The sequence below is a fragment of the Apostichopus japonicus genome, chromosome 22, assembly GCF_037975245.1.
Source record: "Apostichopus japonicus isolate 1M-3 chromosome 22, ASM3797524v1, whole genome shotgun sequence".
Lineage (NCBI taxonomy): Eukaryota > Metazoa > Echinodermata > Holothuroidea > Aspidochirotida > Stichopodidae > Apostichopus > Apostichopus japonicus.
The window spans coordinates 21,827,373-21,849,619 of NC_092582.1; the positions used below are offsets into that span (position 1 = coordinate 21,827,373).

The 22,247-nt window shown below is 36.8% G+C and overlaps 1 protein-coding gene across 1 annotated transcript in view; it reads right to left on the reverse strand.

Annotated features, from left to right (window-relative positions):
- The window catches only part of LOC139963712 (choline transporter-like protein 2), a 31,819-nt gene extending 16,048 nt beyond the window's left edge, over positions 1-15,771 (reverse strand). The window contains exons 1-10 of the mRNA XM_071964794.1: positions 15,407-15,771; positions 8,678-8,726; positions 7,632-7,705; positions 6,215-6,296; positions 5,076-5,160; positions 3,912-4,064; positions 3,280-3,352; positions 2,957-3,104; positions 1,588-1,671; positions 650-762 (exon numbers count right to left, since the gene is read on the reverse strand). Of these exons, the coding sequence (XP_071820895.1) occupies positions 650-762; positions 1,588-1,671; positions 2,957-3,104; positions 3,280-3,352; positions 3,912-4,064; positions 5,076-5,160; positions 6,215-6,296; positions 7,632-7,705; positions 8,678-8,726; positions 15,407-15,488 (943 nt within the window). The 5' untranslated portion in view covers positions 15,489-15,771. The remainder of the gene's footprint in view (positions 1-649; positions 763-1,587; positions 1,672-2,956; positions 3,105-3,279; positions 3,353-3,911; positions 4,065-5,075; positions 5,161-6,214; positions 6,297-7,631; positions 7,706-8,677; positions 8,727-15,406) is intronic.
- Positions 15,772-22,247: the final 6,476 nt, after the last annotated feature.

Consider the following 22,247-nt stretch of genomic DNA (forward strand, 5'->3'; position numbering starts at 1 on the left):
ACTCATATCCACATATGTATTCCCTCAGTCAGGCAAACAAATTCCAAGAGCAGTTCATTTTGTTTCATAGGTATAGGAAAACATCTCTGAGAAAGCAAGGCTATGACTAACAAAGTGTCTAATTATCTATGCTTTTGGGCATCACTATTCACTAATGCCAAGGACATTTTTGGACATTCATATTATCCCTCCAAATTCAAAACTATTCTTAAAAAATCTCAAAATAAACCTGCATTTTTAGTTGATCGTTCTTATATGGCAATTACTTGACTAACCGACAGCATTTCAGCACATTCTTTGTTTGTCACTCCAAGATTGATGTATGTCGTCCAGTTACAGAGTTGTTGACAATTCATAATCATGAACGTTAAATATGAATGTAAGAGACTGACTTTGGTCAGCTTGCGGTTTTGATAAGCCAATGTGGCTTCTTCGCGAGTTCCTGTTTGCAGGAGGATCTAAAATGCATACATACACACACACACACATACATACAACCCACAACAATTAATGTAACAAAAAAAAAAGAAAACAAAGGAAACAAAGAATATATACAAATGTACATAAGAAGAGTATTCATGATAAAGCTAGAATTAAGTTAATAAACATAGACTGTGGTAACTTGTGAATTTAAAGAGTTCAACTTTACCTGCTGCTAAAGCAGAGTTAAGCACCAGGACTGTGAACCAAACAAGAACACCAGCAAACCAGCGCATCACAATGATGTAGATCATGGCGAGCAACTTACCTAAGAGCAGACCACTGAAAACAAACAATCATTAAAAGGGATATACAACAGCAGTCTAGCAGAACATATGATAGGGTATGTTATAGTTTAACTGCTTTATCTGCATGCAAGCACAGAGGATATCCACTCAGTGATCAACAAACCACTACTGTGCTTCTACCACCAGCGTTCCCCTTGTGCTGACACCGCTAGTACTACACCCTTAATACCTCTGTTTGCAAACCAAATTGAGAGAGCTGCTTGAACATGTATACATGCCAACAAATATAATCAAGGTTGCATTACATCCTGCCTTCTCCATAAACATATAAATATTGACATCTTCCCTTTAACTAATTTACAATTTTGACCACAAAAAATAACAAAAAACATCTCCTTGCATACAATGATATCTTTTGTAATATATTTCAACAACTTAGTTCATCACATATCTTATCAAATGTCACTTTATACACCTGGTGAAGAATTTGAAATGATGAAATCAAACATGACAACTTGAAATTGGATTAACTTACAAAATAGTTTACTGACCTGTTAGCCTCTCAGTTCCCTAATGAAACCTATATGATATACACTATTACATGTGTTGTACAATCATACTGAGCTGAAAATAACTATTACAAATGTGTGTGTGACTTATCAAGCTAATCAGAGCTTCAATGGCTAGGCAGAAAAATGAAAGTTCCAAAAAACTTTCACTTGACTATTAGAACTGTTTTATAACTGTCAATCATGGACGTCCCATGCCACAATTTACTTGCAACGTTTATGACCTGGATATACATAAAGTAAGTTACCACTTTTCCTGAAAGAATGAATTTTTCTGCTTTAATACTTACATGAGAATGACATACCAGGATGCTACTATGTCTTCATAAACCAATTGAAATGCATTCTGAATCTCCATGTACACAGACAAGAAGCTGATTAAAGAAAGGATGAAAAGTGAAACTCTAGATTCTGACATTTCTTCTGCTCATAAAGGTATTCCCTAAGAAATGGTTAAATCTGTTCCCATCAAAACACTCCAAGTTGATGACCCTCAAGAGAAATTAAAGCTAATTCAGCCTAAACAACAAAGTTGCATTTCTAATCCTTTCAGCTGAGTCAGTCTATATATTAAAATAATTACTTCCAGTGTATAGAGTAGCTGCATGCAGACTACATATTGTCTTAATGTTATTATTCTGTTCACAAGTAACATGTAAGGCTTTACAAGTAACAACTTGTAAGGCTTTTTAAGACATTTTCAGTGGCATTCTGTGTATAATCATGCTCTACCAAAGATTCTCCCTCAGACTTTTGCATCATTCAAAAACACAATAGAAGATACAAAATGGAAAGGTGGCATAACCTCAGCAGTTACATGGGAGGGTGGGGGGGGGGGGGGCAGGTTGGTGGGGGAGGGTGAATTGTGAGGTAGGGACTATAGTTTAGAAATGCATCAGTATTCACTAAGAGTGGACTACAAATCTCTGATGGTGAGTAACCTACAACATATATATATATAAACAATCAGTGTCCATTGCTTAGTTGAATAGGGTGTCTGCATATGAAGCGGGAGCCCCAGTTTGGATTAACGGTGGAGGCTGGAATTTTTTCACTATGCAGGACTTCCCAACTCATTACTGTTTCAAATATATATATATAGTTATATATATTTATATGTATATATTTATCACTGGAGTAAGGCAAAATATGTCACCAAAACAGAACTAGTATTGTTCGATACAGGTGGCAAAAGCCTACAGTGGAATTATGACCTTCGTTACTGGTTAGGGTGTCCGCACATAAAGCGGGATGGCTGGGTGCGAATCCCGGTGGAGGCTGTAAGTTTTTTCACTGTTCTGGATTTTCCGACTCATTACAATTTAAAATATGTGTATATCCCATAACCTAAAGAAACTAACTAGAACATATACTTGCTATAATAATTAGGCAGATCCTACACTGTATAGTAAGCAGCTCCTCAGTCTTCTTACAGACAAGTTTGTGACGAAAACGGCCTAGTATTTCATTCGCAAACCTTTGAAGTTTTACGTCCATGACTTCAGCCTACCTTGTGCAATTTTGATAGATGAACCTCACCCAAAATGTTTCACGTTTCTTTGCATTTGTTAACCGTTGAGCATGATTACTACTAAATTGTGGCACATGCAAAGTTCAAATTGCAGTAAAAGCATCATCACATGACACTCATGAATTTACCTGGACAGTGCTTCTTCAAGAGCTGTGGCATTGGGGAAGTTTCCAGGCAGGGTAATGTTTGCTGACCCTGTTAGGTTATCATCGGTCAGTCCACCTTGAAATGATTCGACGGCACTCACCATAAACGAAGGAAAGCATCTCTTCTGATCTGCAAGACAAAATACAATTTTATATATCAATTGTTTTTTTGGGGGGGGGAGGGGGGAGGAATAAAGGTGAGCCCGGAACATCCCTGCTCCCAATCTGAAAAAAAAAGTTTCAAATACCAAGGAAAAATCAGATGGAACCAGTTCTTATGTTTGTAAACATTCATTTCTACTTACATTCAGATTGTGGTAGGTAGTAAGCTGCACACTTCTCCTCTTGAAACAGTTTTTCCAATCCATAGCTTCCTTGCTGCAGAATAAAAGTTAAATATATATACTTTTTAACCTGCCTTTGCTTTACTCCCAACCATGCATGAATCATTGTTTTTATTCACTAGAAGTTTGGAAGTGAGCTGTTACTTAGGTGACATCTATTGTTTAGAATACTGATCACATATTAGGAGTATAATCACCTTAATTACCAGTAACCAATGTGTACCATGAGAGCACAGTCACATATACTATATGTTTGATATCATGATCTCATTAATTTTCTTAATTTAGTTAATGTAGTTTCTATCTTCCAGTGCTTTGGTGTTATCGGCTATATTAATATGATAATCGGTTAGTTAACCTGAAGGTACATTTTTGTATAGTAGAGTTATTAGATGCAACCGACTTTACTCTCGTCTCCATCACACTCAGTCATAGTTATCCTATATTCGTCATAACCGACATTGTTAGTATGTCACTGTTCTAATTAGTACAATCATTATAGTATTTAGTTCTATCTGAAGGTGATGCTAATAACGAACTAAAAAGCACCAAAGAAAATATCCATAGGTACACGATACTTGAATGGAACTTACGTAACTTCCCGCGGTATGTTCATACTCCGGGTCAAAACCGTAATCGCAGATCAGCTTAGACCAATCCAACTCAATGGGTAAATTTGGGATCAAGGCCACAGAGCTCTTAGCATATGGAAAGTATGCATAGTCTGGGCACATGGACACACAAACCTTCACAAGAAAGGAATTGAAACTTAAAAGGATATTGCAGAGAAAAATTTATTTTTGTGAAAGATGGAAGAATAATATATATTAAGCATCCTTGTGAAAGTTGCATACCATTTCTACATAGAGTTTTTGACACATTAATCATGGAAATTTTCACAGTTTGTACCATAAGTGAACTTGTAGCAAACAGGTATGATGTCATAATTGCACAGACAGCAATATGTTGTTTTACCTATTTTTTCAAGATTTTTTTGTAAATTTAATGTGCCAATGACTGAAGTGTGCTCATATTGAGATGTATCCAAGTTTTGTAAAAGAAATTGGATGTGAATTTTAAAGGAAACATAAAAGAAATTTGTCACGGTGCTTCTATGACATCACAGCTGTTTTCTGTAGGTTTGCTTTGGGCAAAGTTTCAATGCTGTCATCTCTAAAACATTAGGTACATAGGAATTGAATGCAAACCTCATCAGGATGCTTAGAACGTATTATTTATTTTATTCATATTATTCATACATCAGTGCAAAATAATTTACATATTATTTATTTTATTTGTATTATTCATACATCAGTCGAAAACAATTTTCATCTGGACTGTCAGTGATAACGCTTCATAATCTTGCTACCCAGATATACTGTAACTGTGGCATTGTCTCCATACTGTCTTCACTGAGAGCTGTATTCTGAGAACTCCACTTCTGTTTATATAGTGAGCTCAGGTTTCATGTGAATGTTCAAACAGAGCGTCCTTACATTGTTAGTCGCCTGAATGGACTAATTAGAGCTTGGTATGACTACAATGAAAACTGCAGTTATTAACACCTTGTAGCGTAAAAGGGAGGGAAGATCGAAGACTGATGGGTAAACACATTACCATTTACAATGGGTGCCAAACAACTGAATGGTTTCAGGATATAATACAAGGCAAAAATTAAATGGGCATAATAAGATAGCACACGTACAAGAAATCTTACTTATGTGTATATCAGAGAACTAAAATACTGAACTATTTACCTGAGGTGTAGCACAAGAAAACTCTAAGAGTGTCGTCAGGTCTGCACATGCCATGTAATCAAAGTAGTACAGCAGTGGTTTATCCCTACACAAGAGGAGAGATTATTAGCAAACATTGTATTCAGCATAAAATAATGATTATTGTACAAAGTCACCTATGCTTCATATGTTTTGTACCCATTAATAATAAAGCCTTCATGACTTGCACCCATTAATGATTGGACTTTTCTTTGTCATTATATAATACTTTAAGCCTGGCCCACTCATTAATATTCATGAGATGGGAACCACAAACAATAAGGCACATCTACACATCATCTGGCATATACCTACCCAGTAAGACCTTGATTCAATTAACTTGTTGGTTTTGAGTTATCCTATTTACAAGCTTTTCACTGTGATAACACTCTAGCCGCACCCATTCATGAATAGTTATGAAAATGAATTTCTTGATTATATTACCATGTATCTATCATCAACTGACATTGCCACACCAAATATGAACTTAATTGGAAATAGGGTTGAAGAGATATTACCATTATAAGAAATTTATGTTAAGTCCTGCCCACTCATCAATATGCATGAGATTGGAACCACAAACAATAGTGCACATCTACACATCATGGGGCATCTACCTACCAAGCATGACATTGACTCAAATTGTATTCCTTGAGATATCATGTTTACAAGCTGAACTTCACATATACACACGCATAAACACACGCACGCCAGCACGAATTGCAATGGTTACTGACCCTTTGGCATCGTAACCAGAAATGTTTGATACCACTTCCCTCTACTGGCCAGATTGATATTGGGGTAAGGGATAACCTTGACCTATTATTAACTGCAGACAGTTTCTGGCATCTTTTCACAAAATCAGGACTAAACTCCATTAAGAAATGAGTCTGAACAACCTTTTTGATCCTTGACCTCAATATTCTGTTACAAATTTGTTCCTTCAAGCATGATCCATGATTAGACATTTATTTTTCTAGTCCATTTCAAATTAGATTAGACAGGATTACCAGAGAGAGATAGAAAGGGATATCTACTGTAAGCAGATTGTGATTGTCATTAGAATAACTGGCTTCTCTGACAGTATATCACAAAGTTAAGGAGGATAATACTTTACTTACCGAACTGATTCATCTCTACCACAGACTTGTCCTCTGTAATCGGTAGGATGGAGAAGACTGGCTGGATCTCCAGAAGTAAAAGCTGTGGAACAAGCAGCATCTGAAAATTTATCTGTTAAGCTCCCAAATGAGCAAAAAGGGTAACTTAATGGTCAATCAAACCATGCTCAAACATTGCAAGCATTTTACTGCCATCTTGAAACCAGTTTTTCCTTTCTGACAGGGGCGCCGTTTCCCGCAGGGACACGGGGACGCGTCCCCACCAAAAATTTCAGAGGTGGGGACATGGTATACCATGTCCCCACCATCTTTTGAGTGAATTTTGGAAGTCCGGCTATCCATGATATCCTGCTATACCGCGTTAGTCGTAAAGATCTCAAGTACCAATTAGGCGTTATCAAAATAAGCAACAAAACTAATGAATGAGCGAATGCAAAAGTTGGAAACAAGTCTGATACGTTAATTGGCAGCCTTACAAGTTGCTTGTTTCATTGATGTATGCTACCCGGTGGTGCTAACTTCAACCATGTCTCCAGCAGCCAAAAACAACACCAGCCTTTGTTGAAATTGCGTTGCTGACTTCAGCCCATTGACACAGTGTAGGAGAGATCGAACTCAAACGTCGCTGTCCTTTTCCAAAGGTGGATTTGTTATAATATCTTGTTTTTATATCGGCTCATTATGATGTTTGTATTTGATAAATTTATCATCAGTAACTCTTATTCTTGTATTTTTTTAATTACTATTTTTCATGACACATTTAAAACCGTGAAATATTAACATGAATGACCCATTTTTGATCATAATTGTGTCTGGGAAATGCAATTTCCCGCAATCTGGGGGGTACATCTGTCAACAAAAATTCTGGTACGCTCCGCGCGAACCCATGGTCGCTCTCCGCTTAGATAGTCACGTCCCCACCAATTTTCAAAACAAAATGGCGCCCTTGCTTTCTGAGGTGTTTAAATGTCTGAATAACCTCATATCTGTGTCTAGGAATAATTTGGAAGAGGCAAAACCTAAAGGAAAGTACTTTGAAAACTTTCTACAGTCCTTCGTATACTGATAAATGGATACCCGATCACACACTTAATTGGCAAAGAATGATGTAGTTGCTAGTCTAGTTATCGTTTTGTAACCATGTGAAATATTACAACGATGAAACAATTGGAAGAAATCTTGAAATGATATAAAAAAGTGAAAATGAAATTCTGTTTACAAACTTGGTTACCTGCTAAAATTGAATGACTACAAAGAATTCTTCCAAGTAGCTACAAAGAATTGATCTAGAACTTAAATACCCATGGATGAAGAATGTTTGGAGAACTTAGGACTCAAATAGCTCTAAAAATTCTGCTATCAAGATATGAAAACATGCCAATGAAGAATTATTCCCTGAAAAGGAATTTAATCTTACCCAGATATCCAACAAACCCTAATCCACCAATGCAGCTGACAAATAGAAGACAACAGATGATGTCTGTGCAACTCCTGCAAGAAAAATGAACAGAAACAATATTGATCATATCAATTCCTTTCTCCCTAAAATGTAAACTAACCAGAATGGAAAAAAACATTGTGGATGTAACATGAGCAGTTTTCTTCATGAATTTGACGGAAATGTATAGTGAGGGTGTAGTGTACATGTTTACAAGGATTTCAAGATTTTACCTCTGATGACCCCTAATGACCTTTGCCCTCCACCAAAAGCAATAGGCTTCTTTTACACAATGTGGTACTCCTACACACCAAATATAAGGTCTGCCCATGATTCCTTTGAATCATCGAAACCAAAAAGCCTCCATAAATGCGACTCATGTGAGCAGGTGTATGACTTATACAGATAAACTGTAATTTCTGTAAATCCGGACGGGCATCTTTTCGATTTCCAAGCGGGCTCACAAAACACAATGCATGAATCATTATACTTTGTTCTTGAGTAAAAATTGAATTCAAACAGAAGCGAACAATATTAAATATATCAATGACCTATGGTATTTGAAATATTTTGTTGCAACACTGTTAATCAATATTTTTACTTAGTTTTTTGTATATTTTATATACACCACCCTTATGGAACTTCCCTGGGACACTTATGTTAAACCCTAGCTAGGCCCATGAAAACTACTTTCCTTATCTTCAAAAATATATACTTTTCTATTAATACAATAACTACTACAATTCACAAAATAATTGCTGTTTGTTTTTAATACTTTTTATCATCATTACAGAGTACAATGTACGCCCTTTGTAACAGATTGAATGGAATTGATCCATGCTTGTTTGTGCAAATTGTAACAGTAAAAATGAGGGCTTCTCAAAAAGGCAGTACAATGTTTAAGTAAATCGCAGTGGCCCTGCAATTGGTGAATGCCTAGGCTCTAAGATGATATGGGTTCTAGCAGCTTGATTCGAAAGTGTAATTTGACAAAATACTGATATACTACTATATATACTACTTACCTATTCTTGACTGGACCTCTGAAGCCTGGATCATATTTTTTAGGGTTTCCTGGATTGTGAGTGAAGAAAAACATAGGTAGCCTGTACATTACTTTAAAGACTTGGATGAATGTTGACAAATTCAAACTGTAAAATATCAGTACTATTGACCAAACATTTGATAATGTGATAGAAGATTCTTTGAATCAATATTACAAGGTTTTGAGTTTGATAATAGCAGGATTACTGGAGATGTAGCCCCTTAGTTGGCAGAGGAGAACATTGCATATTTTTGGGATTAAAGTTTATTAGGTTAACACCCTTTTGAAGTTTTGACCACTGTAGAGACAATAGTATTGCCAATGAGTGGCACTTACTCAATTTATATAAATTGGAATTATTTTGGTGCAAGATATTTAAGAGAGACCACCTTTTCTTTGGGCTTAGTTTTGAAGGACTTTACAGTATTTCTAACTTTTTACATACATAAGTATTGCTTTCCATATTAACTCCTGTTCCATAATTAGCACACTTAAATCATCCAACATGGTAGAGTTATCAGTTAGATCTATGACTCATAGCTGCTGTCCATACAAAACTGTGAGTCCACAAATGCACACTGAATTGTCATAAATAAATCCACTATTTTCTGACTTGATTTGGAGCGATTTACTTCAAGCAAATCTAAAAGAACTCTGATTTGCCAACTGCTCGTCTAGTGGCAAGTCTCAACCAATCAAAATCATTGTAACATTTTCTGAAAGATAACCTGCACTCTAAAATGGGTTACAATAACTGTAGTTCATTATGCAAATTGAATAGGGGAGTCTACTTAAATGGATTGGATGAGTCTTTCTCATTAACCCCCTCCTCTCCCTCCTCCCCTCCCCTCTCCCTTCTCCCCTCCCCTCTTCCTCCTCCCCTTCCCTTCTTCCCTCCCCACACCCCAAAAAAAAGCTGGCCATGAACAGTCTTTGACTGTGAGAAAGTTAGATAACTGGGAAGATAAATCTTTGACAAATAATGTGTCAAGCTAAGAAAACCAAAACCAATTGTTTCAGTAGTGAAAGAGCAAGTTGGATGAAGCCTAGGAAGCTGAACATATGTCAGATCTCCCTTCAGTTCATTGCTGCATAGAAAAGTAATTGATATGCCTATAATGCTTGTTTAGAGGTCTAGTGCCTTCTTTCACTAAGTGTGTAGAGTTGCCTTGAGGCTGTCTGCCCATTCAGCATGATTTCAGAGCTTTCTTTATATTTGAATGTATCAATTGATATTTTAATGTATCAATTGACTCTGGTTGTCAAGGTTGTTATCATCTGACCTTGCTCACTGTTTGTCCTTTCTGCTAACATATGAAACTTTGTGCATGTTAACATATGGGTTTCAGTACAGAAAAACATATGAGAGTTAGTTATAGCTAACTTGGGCTAACATTTGAAATAGTACAGCCAACTTATTGGAATAGTACAGCTAACATATGAATCATTACTGCTAACATATATGTGAGCCTCAGATGTTACATTTGGCATCAGTCTGGCTCACTAGCATGGTCAGTCCAGACTTGAGAGTCAAGATGTAAGGCTCTTGATTTTACACTTGGGGGGAGTGGGAGGGGGGGGTTTCACAATTTGACCCCTGGTGACCCCAAATGACCTTGACCTCCACCAAAAACAATAGGCTTCTTGTACTCAATGTGGTTCCTCTACACATCAAATATAAGGTCTACAAAAGCTTCCCTTCTTGAGATATTGTGTTTACTAGGTTTACACAATTTCAACAATGGTGACCCCATATGACCTTCACCAAAAACAATAGGCTCCTTGTACTCAATGTGGTACTTCTACACACCAAATATGAAATTGGTCTGACCTTCCCTTCTTGAGATATCATGTTTACAAGCTGTTTACAAGGGGGACACAGAAACTACACACTAGATGTTTAAAATGGCCACAAAGTTCAAACAAACTTACATCTACCTTGCACCATTTTGTTTAACTCCTTTTTAATATTGATTTGCAAAGTATGATGCTAACATTTGTGTTCACAAGTTTTAATGATGATGCATTAACTGAATACTGAAGTTGAGGTTTCACCTTGCAGACCCTATAAAATGTTTAATATCACTATAGCAACCAATTTTAGCGTGCTGATAATTTACTTTATATTATGTTTTAGAAATTACCTCCTAGACTGTTCAAAGGTATCAAATTCTTTACATTATGGAGATTGTTAGACAACAGAACAAGATGTCCCTAAGCAGGAAACTCCTTTGTCAACCAACTGCAGTCAAACAACTATAAATAAAGTTTCAACAGAGTGACAATTTTTTTTTTTTTTTTCACTTTAAAGCACATTTCAATACAGCACTGATTAATTGTGAAAGTCATTAGTAATTAAAATGTTCGCTAAGCTGTCCGGAAGGTTCTGGTGGTATAAACTATTCATACTAACAAGTGTTCCCTTAGACAATGGAACTATTATCCCATGTTTGTTAATTCCCTTACAACATGCTAATTTATGTACTCTTACCCCACTTCAATCACAAATTTGAAAAAATGTAAGTTTGCATTTGTTCGTGCAATTCATATTTTTTGGCTTAAATGTACATGTACACAGGAAAATTGGGAATGGGAGTAAATATTGTAGTTTTTTCTACTTTGTAAGAGTGTGGTCAAACTTGTCCAGTACGGTATGACATACCTTTTTATGTCAAGTGGGACATTCTCATTTATTTACTCCTATACCCCACTAATGAAAAATTTAAGAGACTCTTATTTGCATATTTGTTACTGTGATCCAACTGTTGTGGCTTAAATGTATACAGAAAAATTGGAAAAGGGAGTGGGTACTCTACTGGTTTTGCTACTTTTCAGAGAATGGACAAATTGTAGACATGCCTTTTTTAATGTCCCCTATGACATACTGATTTATGAACACTACCCAGCCAATGAGAAATCTAATAGGTTTAAACTTGCATGTAATAGTTTCATCAATATGTTGTGAATGAAATGTAGATAAACAAATCTGAGACTTTAAAGCCACTTCACAGAACTTTTCACTTTTTAAAAAAAAAAAATCAAAAGTCATGTCCTTTAAGTGTCCCATACCTATGTCACTATTTCTTAAATATTTCACAACACGCTAAGAATATCGAAAATTTTAATTGTTATTACGGTTAGCACGCTTAGGGTACAACCACCCTCCCTCACTATCTAAAATATGGAAGATCATTAGCAATTAAGAGTGGTTAACGCCGGCGTCTCCCAGTCATGAGATCCCCGGTTCGATTCCCCGCCGACAGCAATGTGTGTCGTCTGGCAAGGGTGTTGTTCAATAACAACTTCCTGACATGGACGTTAAATGAATGTGTGCCGAGAGATTGGCTTCGGTCAGCTTGCGAGTCTATAAGCCTCCATGGCTTCTTTCGCGAGTTCCTGCTTGCGGGAAGATCACATATACATACATACATACATACAAGAGTGTGAATAAGAAAATGTCAGTGAATTATCCCCTATGACAACACATGTATACATATGATATCCAAGTGGTATTAGTCACATGTTTACAGGGGATTGATATCAACTGCCTCAGTCAGGCAACAAACTCTAGCTCAGACTTGACTTGAACTCTGACATCTGTGAAATCCTAACAAATGTTACCATGGTGATCATGCAAGCCCAGACAATCCAAGTCCTCATTTCCATGCATTGGAGCAGGTAGTATTAAGAAATTCTTGGGTTCATAACAACCCCATGAAGTTCAAGTCCTTGTACAGTGACTTGATTTGTAGCACTTGCAGGTATGTCAATAGGTTCTAGCCAAGATAAACAACTAAACGGCCACACTGTTACAACAGAGCACATTTCATGTCCTAAACAGCCGCATAGACAAAGACACCTGTAGCTAAGCAGTCTTATTACAATAAATACCTTATTTATCTTTACAAGAAGCTTACAATTTGAATTGTAAACTGATATATAAGCATATTAATAATGACCTTAAATTGGATTAGCTACGTAGTTGGAGTATCATCATAATACATTATTGTAAATATTAAATTTTGCATAGTGTGAGAAACAAATAAATGGAATGAAATAAAATTACACTTGAATCCCAATGTACTGTAACTTTCCTTTAGTTTGGTTGTAACCGTGTATGACCCATCTAGATCTAGCACAAAATAAGTCAAGGGCAAACAGCTTTCAGTGTCATAATCTGCCAGTTAATAGGGCTGTACATTCACTGGGCATGGGGATGACTTGTCAGCTAGCTGCAGTATCAGGGAATATCTGGTTTCTAGCATCCCGAAATGCTATGCAAAATGGTCAACTTGCTACATAAAGACATGTACCTACAGTGTAGCAGGGTGTGTTTTATTTTGCACAGGAACTATGATATTTTATAAGAGAAACAATTCAGAGCCTTCAAACTGCTACAAAACATGTGAAAATTCCATTATGCCCAGAGTACGGCAGTTTTTTATATGCTACTGCTATGGAAATACTCATTTGTACTGTAGAATTGAAACATTACTATAGCAGCAGTCTAGTGTACATGTATTAACAACATCTTTTTATGCTGATTTCTGTGATCACTGATCAACTGTGCCAGAGCCAAAACCTCTGATGAAGAGAGGAATGAAATTTGGAGCACAACCTGACATGTATTTGCTTAAGAGTAATAAAATAATAAAGCTAATTAGTGCTAATGCACAAACATTCTTTTTACAACATGTATGTGGCTACGGCAACAAAAAGTTATTGTCCCATATATAGAGATGAAATGCTACAGAAATTTTAGTTGCACATCAAAACGACTGGTTTTAAATAATATTTGTATTTTTCTCCAAACTTACCCTGTTCTTCTTGATTAAAATGTGTTTACAATTCTCATTACTTATTTAAAGATCTGCTGTATTGGCTTCAATTATAGCACACTATAGCTATAGGAAAGTTTTGTGATTACGTAATCGACCTGCCACCGTCGTAAATCCACCTCAGGTTCTAAGATGAGCCTGCATAGCTTCTTAACACCATTAGTCTCTTTCAGTGGTGTAAGAAGGTACTTTTGAGTGGGGGGCTGAAGACTGATGGCCAGCCTGGGGGAGGGGTCTAAGGGGAGGGGGTGTCCCCCTCCCCTTTGGAATTTTTTTGCATTTCCAGGTGGCCTCAGATGCAATTTGGTGCAATATAGCACACTTCAACACCCACTCCATTTTGTAAACTTAATTTTGTATTTTCACCTGGCCTTAGATGCAATTTGGTGCTCCAAATGAGATTTTTTTTCTCATTTGGAAATGAAAAAGGGGTTTTCTGACTTGCGAACCGGGGGGGGCGGAATGATACTTCTGCCCCTCCACATTTTTCACTGGGGGGGCTGGCCCCCCAGCCCCCCCCGGTTCCTACGCCCTTGGTCTCTTTGTGTAAACACTGTGTGGAGATATGTTTATGTCCGTAATGTGTAGTTAATCATAAAGTGTCACACAAAGACCCTCTTACAAAAAAAATATATATATGTGGCAGGCGTTGCAGACTAATTGGTATAAAGAGGTCATTTTACAACCAAGGCAGGTCTATTATGTAACCTTTCATGATAGCATGCTATAGTTGGGGCAGGGAGCTGCTACTCTAAGAGTAGAGTAGCAGCTGCTCCCTGGTTGGGGTATATACAGCAGACCTTTAGGGTAATGTTGAGAAAGTTGTATAAAAGGAATAGAAAGGACTGAATCCGTTCCATGTTGGTTTAAGATGGAGATATGTGCTACTAAAATCTTGAATATTTATATAACTGTTATACAATAAATACCATGGCCATTTAGAGACACAATTCTTGGGGAGGCTTGGCCCAGCAAAAAAGTAAGGATTAAAAGTAAGATTAAAAGCATCTTGAGCAAATTAACTTTCTTTAGAAGTATATTGTAACACTTACACTAGCCTAGGCACTAACATGTGAAGGGGATAGAGGTGACAACAACATTATCATGTCAATAATTTCCTGGAAAACATATGGTCACCAAAGCAAAATTAGACTAGTTAGCATTGTGAAGTCAAACCTAGGCTATAGTGTTAACTTTGGACCTAGTAGTAGTATAGTCAGTATTGCAAAGTTCGGCATACTGCGAAAGTTCGGACACCCTAAGAAATACACGATTTCACCATGAAAATCTACAGGAAGAGTCAAATTTCACCAAAAAGTACGAAGCTACAGTTATTTTCTCTCCAAAATGACCCGTGTGCAAGAAATTACTTACATATTTGTCAATAAAATGACGAAGATCTATGAAGTCTGTTATAATTACTGAAAAAGCAACTGCGCCACCAATTTTATCACCAGCGCCACACTGTGGGTTGCGTGTCCGAACTTCGCAATACTCTAGCAAGAAATACCAGTTCCACAATCACGAAGAATCTTCTTGGAAAACAACGTGAAAACAGTTTGCAGGAAAGAAAGTTTAGCCGTGTATCGTACTATAACAAAATTCTCCCACCATATGAAGTATATTTTCAAATGATTTATACCAGAAGATTTAGTTTTGGGGTGTTTTAAGTCTTAAGTGGCCGAACTTCGAAGTCACCATCCTACTACCCTACAATACTACAGGCCTACTTAGCAATTGGCTTTTAACTTAAATCTAGGCCTAGGTTATGCAAGGCCTAAGTTAGGTTATAGTATAGGGCCCACTTGCCTGGCGATAGAAGGCTTGGGCTCAACGGCTTTTGGTTCGGATATAACATTTATCGCTCTTACCATATTTTCCTCTTTCAAAATCAAATTCATCGTCTGGGAGAATTCTCTCTGAATCTTCAACCCTGTTCCTCCTCCTGAACATTATTAAAACTTCTCCAAACTTTTGGTGAACGCTAGCCTAATTCCCCAACTCTATGAAGAAAGGCCAATATGTGCTGTAAACCTAAAAGTTGCAACCCTCATTTATTTAACCATAAGACAGTTCTATATTTGCAGAGTATGGTTTCGAGTAGCTGTGTCCTGTACAGTATACGTTAACCTCAATTTTGTTGCTGCACCATTGTACCATCTCAGTCATACTGCGATTTGACGTCTGATCTCAAGAATTCTCGTTACGCACTCAATTTACAGAAACTATTGGTTGCCCTAGCTACAGGTGCCTTTTTTGCATGACGTCATTACACTTTCCCGTCTGATGGCGCACGTCCACAAACATTGAATCAGTGTTACCGTTAAATTTGAGCATGCTAAAAAATTATTAGTTCATTTGAAGAAAAAAATCCCATTAGGTTCTAGATCCCTCAAATTATTCTATTGCTAAAGAAGATGAAAAGAGCAAACTGAAATGGTTTATGAATTTTGAATATTAATGATTAATAACCTTCTAACATATCTAACACCTTTAGAGTGCTACTGCTGTCCAAGGTGGTTAACTGCCGAGAAAAATGCCTAAAATGACAAACGGAAGTGGCATATATACAATAGTCATCATCGATCTGATGATGCTACATTGTTAGAGTGTATAATTTATACTAGCATTGGTGCAAAACATGCAGCAAGGCTACAAAAATATTTTTAGGTTTCTTGACCTTTGATCGCAATTACCGTCTAGGAGGAGTTCGCGACACAGTTTTTTTCTCGCACAATTTAAGCCAATTAGACCCTTTACCTGAATTTACCTTTGACTCCGACCCTAAACCTGTCCTATGTTAAAAGTTGTCTCATCTCTCTCTACATATCATGTTGAAAGCAGAAAATAGCTAAAAACCAGTTTTTAGGTTTCTTAAATTTTGACCTTTGACGTATGACATCATCAATCACGTAGGCACGAGCTAACATGGTCAGGCATCTACCCACCAAGTTTGAAGTTGATCAGACTTAGGGTCTAGGCGTAGTTTGCGACACACTTTTTTGCTCACTCACAGACACACTTCCTCACATTTCTGATCTACAATATCTCATCTTCCAATTGAAGTTAAACTGGCCTAAGTTATGCGAAAAAGTGTGTCGCAAACTCCTCCTAGACCGTAAATCCGATCACAATTAAACTTGGTGGGTAGGTGCCTGACCATGAAAATCGTGCCTGCTTGACTGATTAATGATGCCATAGGTCAGACGTCAAAAGTCAAATACCCCCAGTACGGCTTGTCAGTATGTTGGAAAAGTTATTAAACCACAAGCCATGTAGAGAATAATGGCACAATTTTTAAAATAGTACTTATGTTGTTTTTAAGGGTCAAGGTCGAAGGTCAATGTAGGTCAAAGGTAAAATTGGCCTCAGTTTTGCGAAAAAGTGTGTCGCGGAACTCCTAGACCGTCACACGATATGTACAGAGTGATGAGACAAATATTAAAATAGGACAGGTTTAGGGTCGGGTCAAAGGTCAATTTCAGGTAAAATGTCAAATTGATTTTTTGTTAACACACACTCGCCCACTCACACACTTTCTCAAATATCTGATGTGGGGTGAAGTACAATATCTCATCTCCCTATACATTATATGTGAGGAGATGAGATAATAATATGAAGAACATTTCTTCCTACAAATAAGAACAAGAGGGCAATCCATGGAGTTGCAGATCTCATCTCCTCCATGACAGAAGTGATTGTTAGTTTACTTCTGGATGCATCTGGTATCCATCTTTGTTAATAGGCTGGAATCCATTTTCTTAACGTATAGTTTAGTTTAAAGTTTAGTAGAAAGCGATATTACCTAACCATCACTGTTCTTTCATGCAAGACATCAAATAAGGACTCATTTCACATCTGAACTACATTGTCTTTTTTAACGTAACCCTCAACATCCAAAAAGGAATACACTAGTATTTCTTTCATCATTCTTTATATATATTGTGTGGTTTAATGGCTGTTTTTTACATGTTGACGAGCAGAAAATGGCTAAAGATCAAATCATTAGGTTTCTTGACCTTTGACCTATGACGTCATCAATCACACAGGCACGAGTTGACATGATCAGGTACCTACAGTACCCACCAAGTTATATTAACTGCTAAAAATGATTCTATATACACGTGTGAAATTACTTCCAGAATAATTAAGATGAAGCGGGAGGCCTTGGTTCGAATCCCGGTGGAGGGTGGAAGTTGTCTTATCTCTTTATATTTATCGTATTAATGTTCTAATTGATTTAATATCTTTAATTTAGTTATTGAATACATTCATTAAATTAAATATATTTATATTTTCGTAAAAAGTAACTAAAGTTTAATCTTCAATCATACAGGATATGCTCCAGCTTACACCTTAAAGTTACTAGTGGTGGGACTCCATTGGAATATTACTACGCGACTTCATAGACGAGTTCAAGGGCGGCGGAACCGGGGGGGCACAGGGGGCACGTGCCCCCCCACTTTTCCTCAGGGTTAAAAATGTGCCCTTTTTCTACATAAAAATTGAGGTGTCTCAAGTTAGCAAGAGGCCAGGGAACCAGAATGAACACTCGGGAAGGGCCATTTCCGGCCATCTGAGGGGTTTGTAAAACCAAAATTTTTCTTGTACGCTCCGCGCCAACCGATGGTGGCGCTCCGCTCAGATAGTCGTGCATACAACTTTGCAAATCCTGGCTACGCCCCTGCCTTTTAATGAATTTATGTGGGTCAAACTCAAAGCTATTTCGAATGGAAACAATTTGTTAAGATATTAACAAGAAATAAACTCTAATTCGGAAGATTCCTACATTAGCAACTAGCATGATTTCACCTCATTTGTCTCAATAGAAAACTTGTTCCTTGTTTCCCAATTTGCACATTGGATATTGCAGTGCTAGTGTAATATTGTGACGAGCCCGGCTCCTCCGATAGTAAAAACTATATCGGGACTCGCGATAGAAAGGTACTGGGATATCTTGATGCCGTATTTATGCTTCTTCAGGAGATGTCAGAACGGGCGAAAACAATGAGTTCACAGAAAAACAATTTGACGAGATAGGATTTGATTAATGATTCGGTATAATTTCTTCTCTGTCGATTCTCTTAACAAATAAAACTAAATTACAATGATTTGACTTGACTTGACTCCGTCAATTAAACAATTAGAGGGAGTGATGAACTTTCGGCGGAGTGATAAATTTTCTGATCAAGTGATAAACTTTCGCCCTCCTTTTACTTTTATACCTTACTTCCATAAAATCTCACTGCGCATAATCAGTAGGCAGCCAATGACCTGACCATCCTGTATTAACTTAATGATATAAAAATAAGTGCGCTGGCACTGATCTGCCCTGATTGGTTGGGAGTTTGGAAGTCCATCCCCTTTCTATGGAAACTTCCATACCACGTGAGAGAACCTTCTCGAATGTTCCACAGACATAATGGAATCTATTTTGGGAAAAGGCCCTGTACCAAGATTCAATAAGATAGTTAAAAACTTCTCGTGGGAAAACTGAATCCATGACCTAGATAAATACATAAGAGGCCCGTAAGGTGTCTCGATGGAGTTTTTCGGTAACATCAAAGAGATGGTATTACTATTTCATAACATCCCCCTCAATCTTTTAAAATTTTTGGATACTCCAAAATTTTAACATCATACTGCTTTAACTTATCATTACCTCAAGAAGGTAGAGTACTGTAAGCACATTCACTAATATTCATTTACTTCAATAAATGGTCTTCATATATCTCAAAGGTTAACACCTAGGTTACAAATATTAAAATGATCATATGGTATATACATTGACACTATCTCCATGAAATATTGTGTACCTCTTTAATATTGATGACATCATATGATGTAATCTATAAAAAAAAAAATATCTTTAAGATATCTTAAAGTTACATGACACAGCAAAATATGCAGTATCCTCTTACAAAATACATTTATGCATTTCATACATCAATAATACATTTATATCAAAAGTGAAATCATGCCGTGATTTGGGGAGAGATCAGAGAATACTAGACTTAGTTATCCCTTAACTGAATAGAACACCTTAGCGTTCCATAAAATTCGTACATTAGAAAAAAGAACCTTAAAATATTACAAACTCACTTAAAAAAACCTCCTCTTTAATGAAGGCATAGTTTCAAAACTGCTTTGAAACCTTGTGAATCATATACATTCACTTCAAGAATATCAACAAAATGTGACTCGATAGCATAGTGACCCTAGGTATGCACTCCGAAATAATTCTAGTAAAGTACCAAAGTACTAGATATTCGATACCATAAAAGAGACCCCATAGACTATGACATCAACAAATCTTTCTTCAAATTAACATAATACTTAACATCTTGTCTTTTAAACTTCATGATGAAATTTACTTTTGCATGAATATTTGATAAAAAGAAAATATATACATAAGTTCCTCAAAAGAGCTATACTTTCATTTGCTTCGATAACTGTTGCTGTAAGCAAAAGTTGCATATCACCAATGCTGTCTCTAAATAGCCTTCAATATATAACATCAATGATGCAATGTAAATATCCTTAAAATATTTCTCAATATATGAAAACCCATGTTGCTAATATTCCGGATATGTTCTAATTGCCGGGTAAACGTTTGAACGAATTCATAAGGAGAAATTAGGTATACTCACTACATATTTGTTATAAAAGATGAAACTAGGTCACTTGGTGGCGTTTTAAACAATAAAGCTTATTATTGTTACACCATACAGTACAATGACTTCCACTTACTAGGTATGCAGGTAAATGCCATGACGCATTCCATTCATACAATTGTGGGTAAAACACCTGTTCATCTGAACTTAAAGCAATATGCAGTTATACATATTAACCATATAATGTTTGCAACATCCTGCCTGGATTGCCTGTAATGTTCAATCCCTTTTCATGGAGAAAATTCATTATTTCCTCTGTGTTGGAATATTTTCCAACATTCCACCAAAAATCATGACTCTTAAAGCCTGAAGGAAAACATGGTGTCTGATAGGTGACCAGAACCTGTAATTCACCCAATTTGTATCGAGCACGTTGGACTTTCATGTCTCCTTGTGGAGCATTTGCAAAAACTTTCTTTTGCCTTAATATGCTATCTTTCATGGAAGGATATGGAAGTGCTAATCCTTCATTATGTGCTCTATTCTCCAGAAAGGATGCAACATTCATTGGCTTAGTGCTCATAAGACACATGACATGATCTGAAGTTACCCCTGGCAAAATGTTACCAAACTCATCATGAAACTCAATATGTGCATCTTGCATGACATTAACATTTTCTGCATTAGAAGTGTTACTACTCAAAACATTTCTCATTCGAGCAAGCTTTTCACTTGATGAACCCTTTGTCTTCAAGACCTGACGCAATTTCTGAATGTTGGTGATATTCTTAGTTTCAGAAGATGCTCTTACAAAACATGGTTTAAGCCTGTTATAATTGAATACATCACTAAGAATTTCTCCTTTGAGAGTGGCCAACAAATAATGAGTCCTATCTAAAACTTGATGGATCACTAGTGGTCCACACCATTCTGCAGCAATTTTGCGAGAGTTCGCAGTCAAGGAGGAAGACGTTGGCTTATACAGATACACTAATTGACCCGTTGAATAAATTGCACCCTTGTCCAGTTTTGCACTTATCTTAACATTTTGAGCATCTTGTTGCTTCTTTTGTAAGCCTAACATTACCCTTGACAAATGATCAAATCGTTTATTTAACAATGCAGCATATTCTCCATGAGATTGTGATAATCCTGCCATTGGATTGAACGATAAATTTGTAAGATTTGGTGGCTTACGTCCAAATGCAAGTTCAAATGGGCTATAGCTACCTAACTGAGGAGAGGAAAATGTGTTATATGCATAGGCTGATGTTGGGACAAATCGTACCCAATCCGTACCAAACTGATTTAAGTTCACTTTGAGGAAATTTGAAAGAGTCTGAATGTGTCTTTCAACCTGTAAGCTTCCATGATTGTTTACACTGATGAACTTTTGTTCAATGCCCAAAGCTTTACTTAAGAGCTCCACTAATTTTCCTGTAAGAGAAGCTGCCGCATCACTTATGATACAAGACGGTGGACCAAAGGTTGTGACTACCCTCTGCAATAATGCTTCACATATCGTTTCAGCATCAAGAGTCTTAAGAGAAACACATACAACAAATCTAGTGATCTCATCACAAACAACCATCAAATGTTTAAATCCTGTAGCCGTTATGGGCATAGTCTTGAAATCCAGACTAAGTCTGTCAAAAGGACGATAAGAATCAGGAATGCGAGCATGATATTGTCTCAATTTGTCCGGTTTCTTACGGAATTCTTGACAACGGAGACATGCCTGAATATAATTACTGATGCGTTGAAACATATTGCGCAGATAGAAATGCTGTCTAATGGTCAAATATGTACGCATTACACCCTGATGATTACTTAACAAGTCATCATGATAACGAGATATTATCTGTTCTACCATAGTCTCAGGTACGACTAACTGAAGAGTCATCTTAGCATCATTAGTCTCATGCAAAAATATCCTGAATAACAAACTATTACATAACAAATAATCCTCTGCTTGAGAACGAACAGTTCTAGCATGCTTAGCATTACTTGGAATAATGTCATGTGCAAGAAAATCATAAATTGGTTTGTAGAGAGGACAAGTTTGTTGTTGAATTTGCAACTCTTTTACATCAAATGG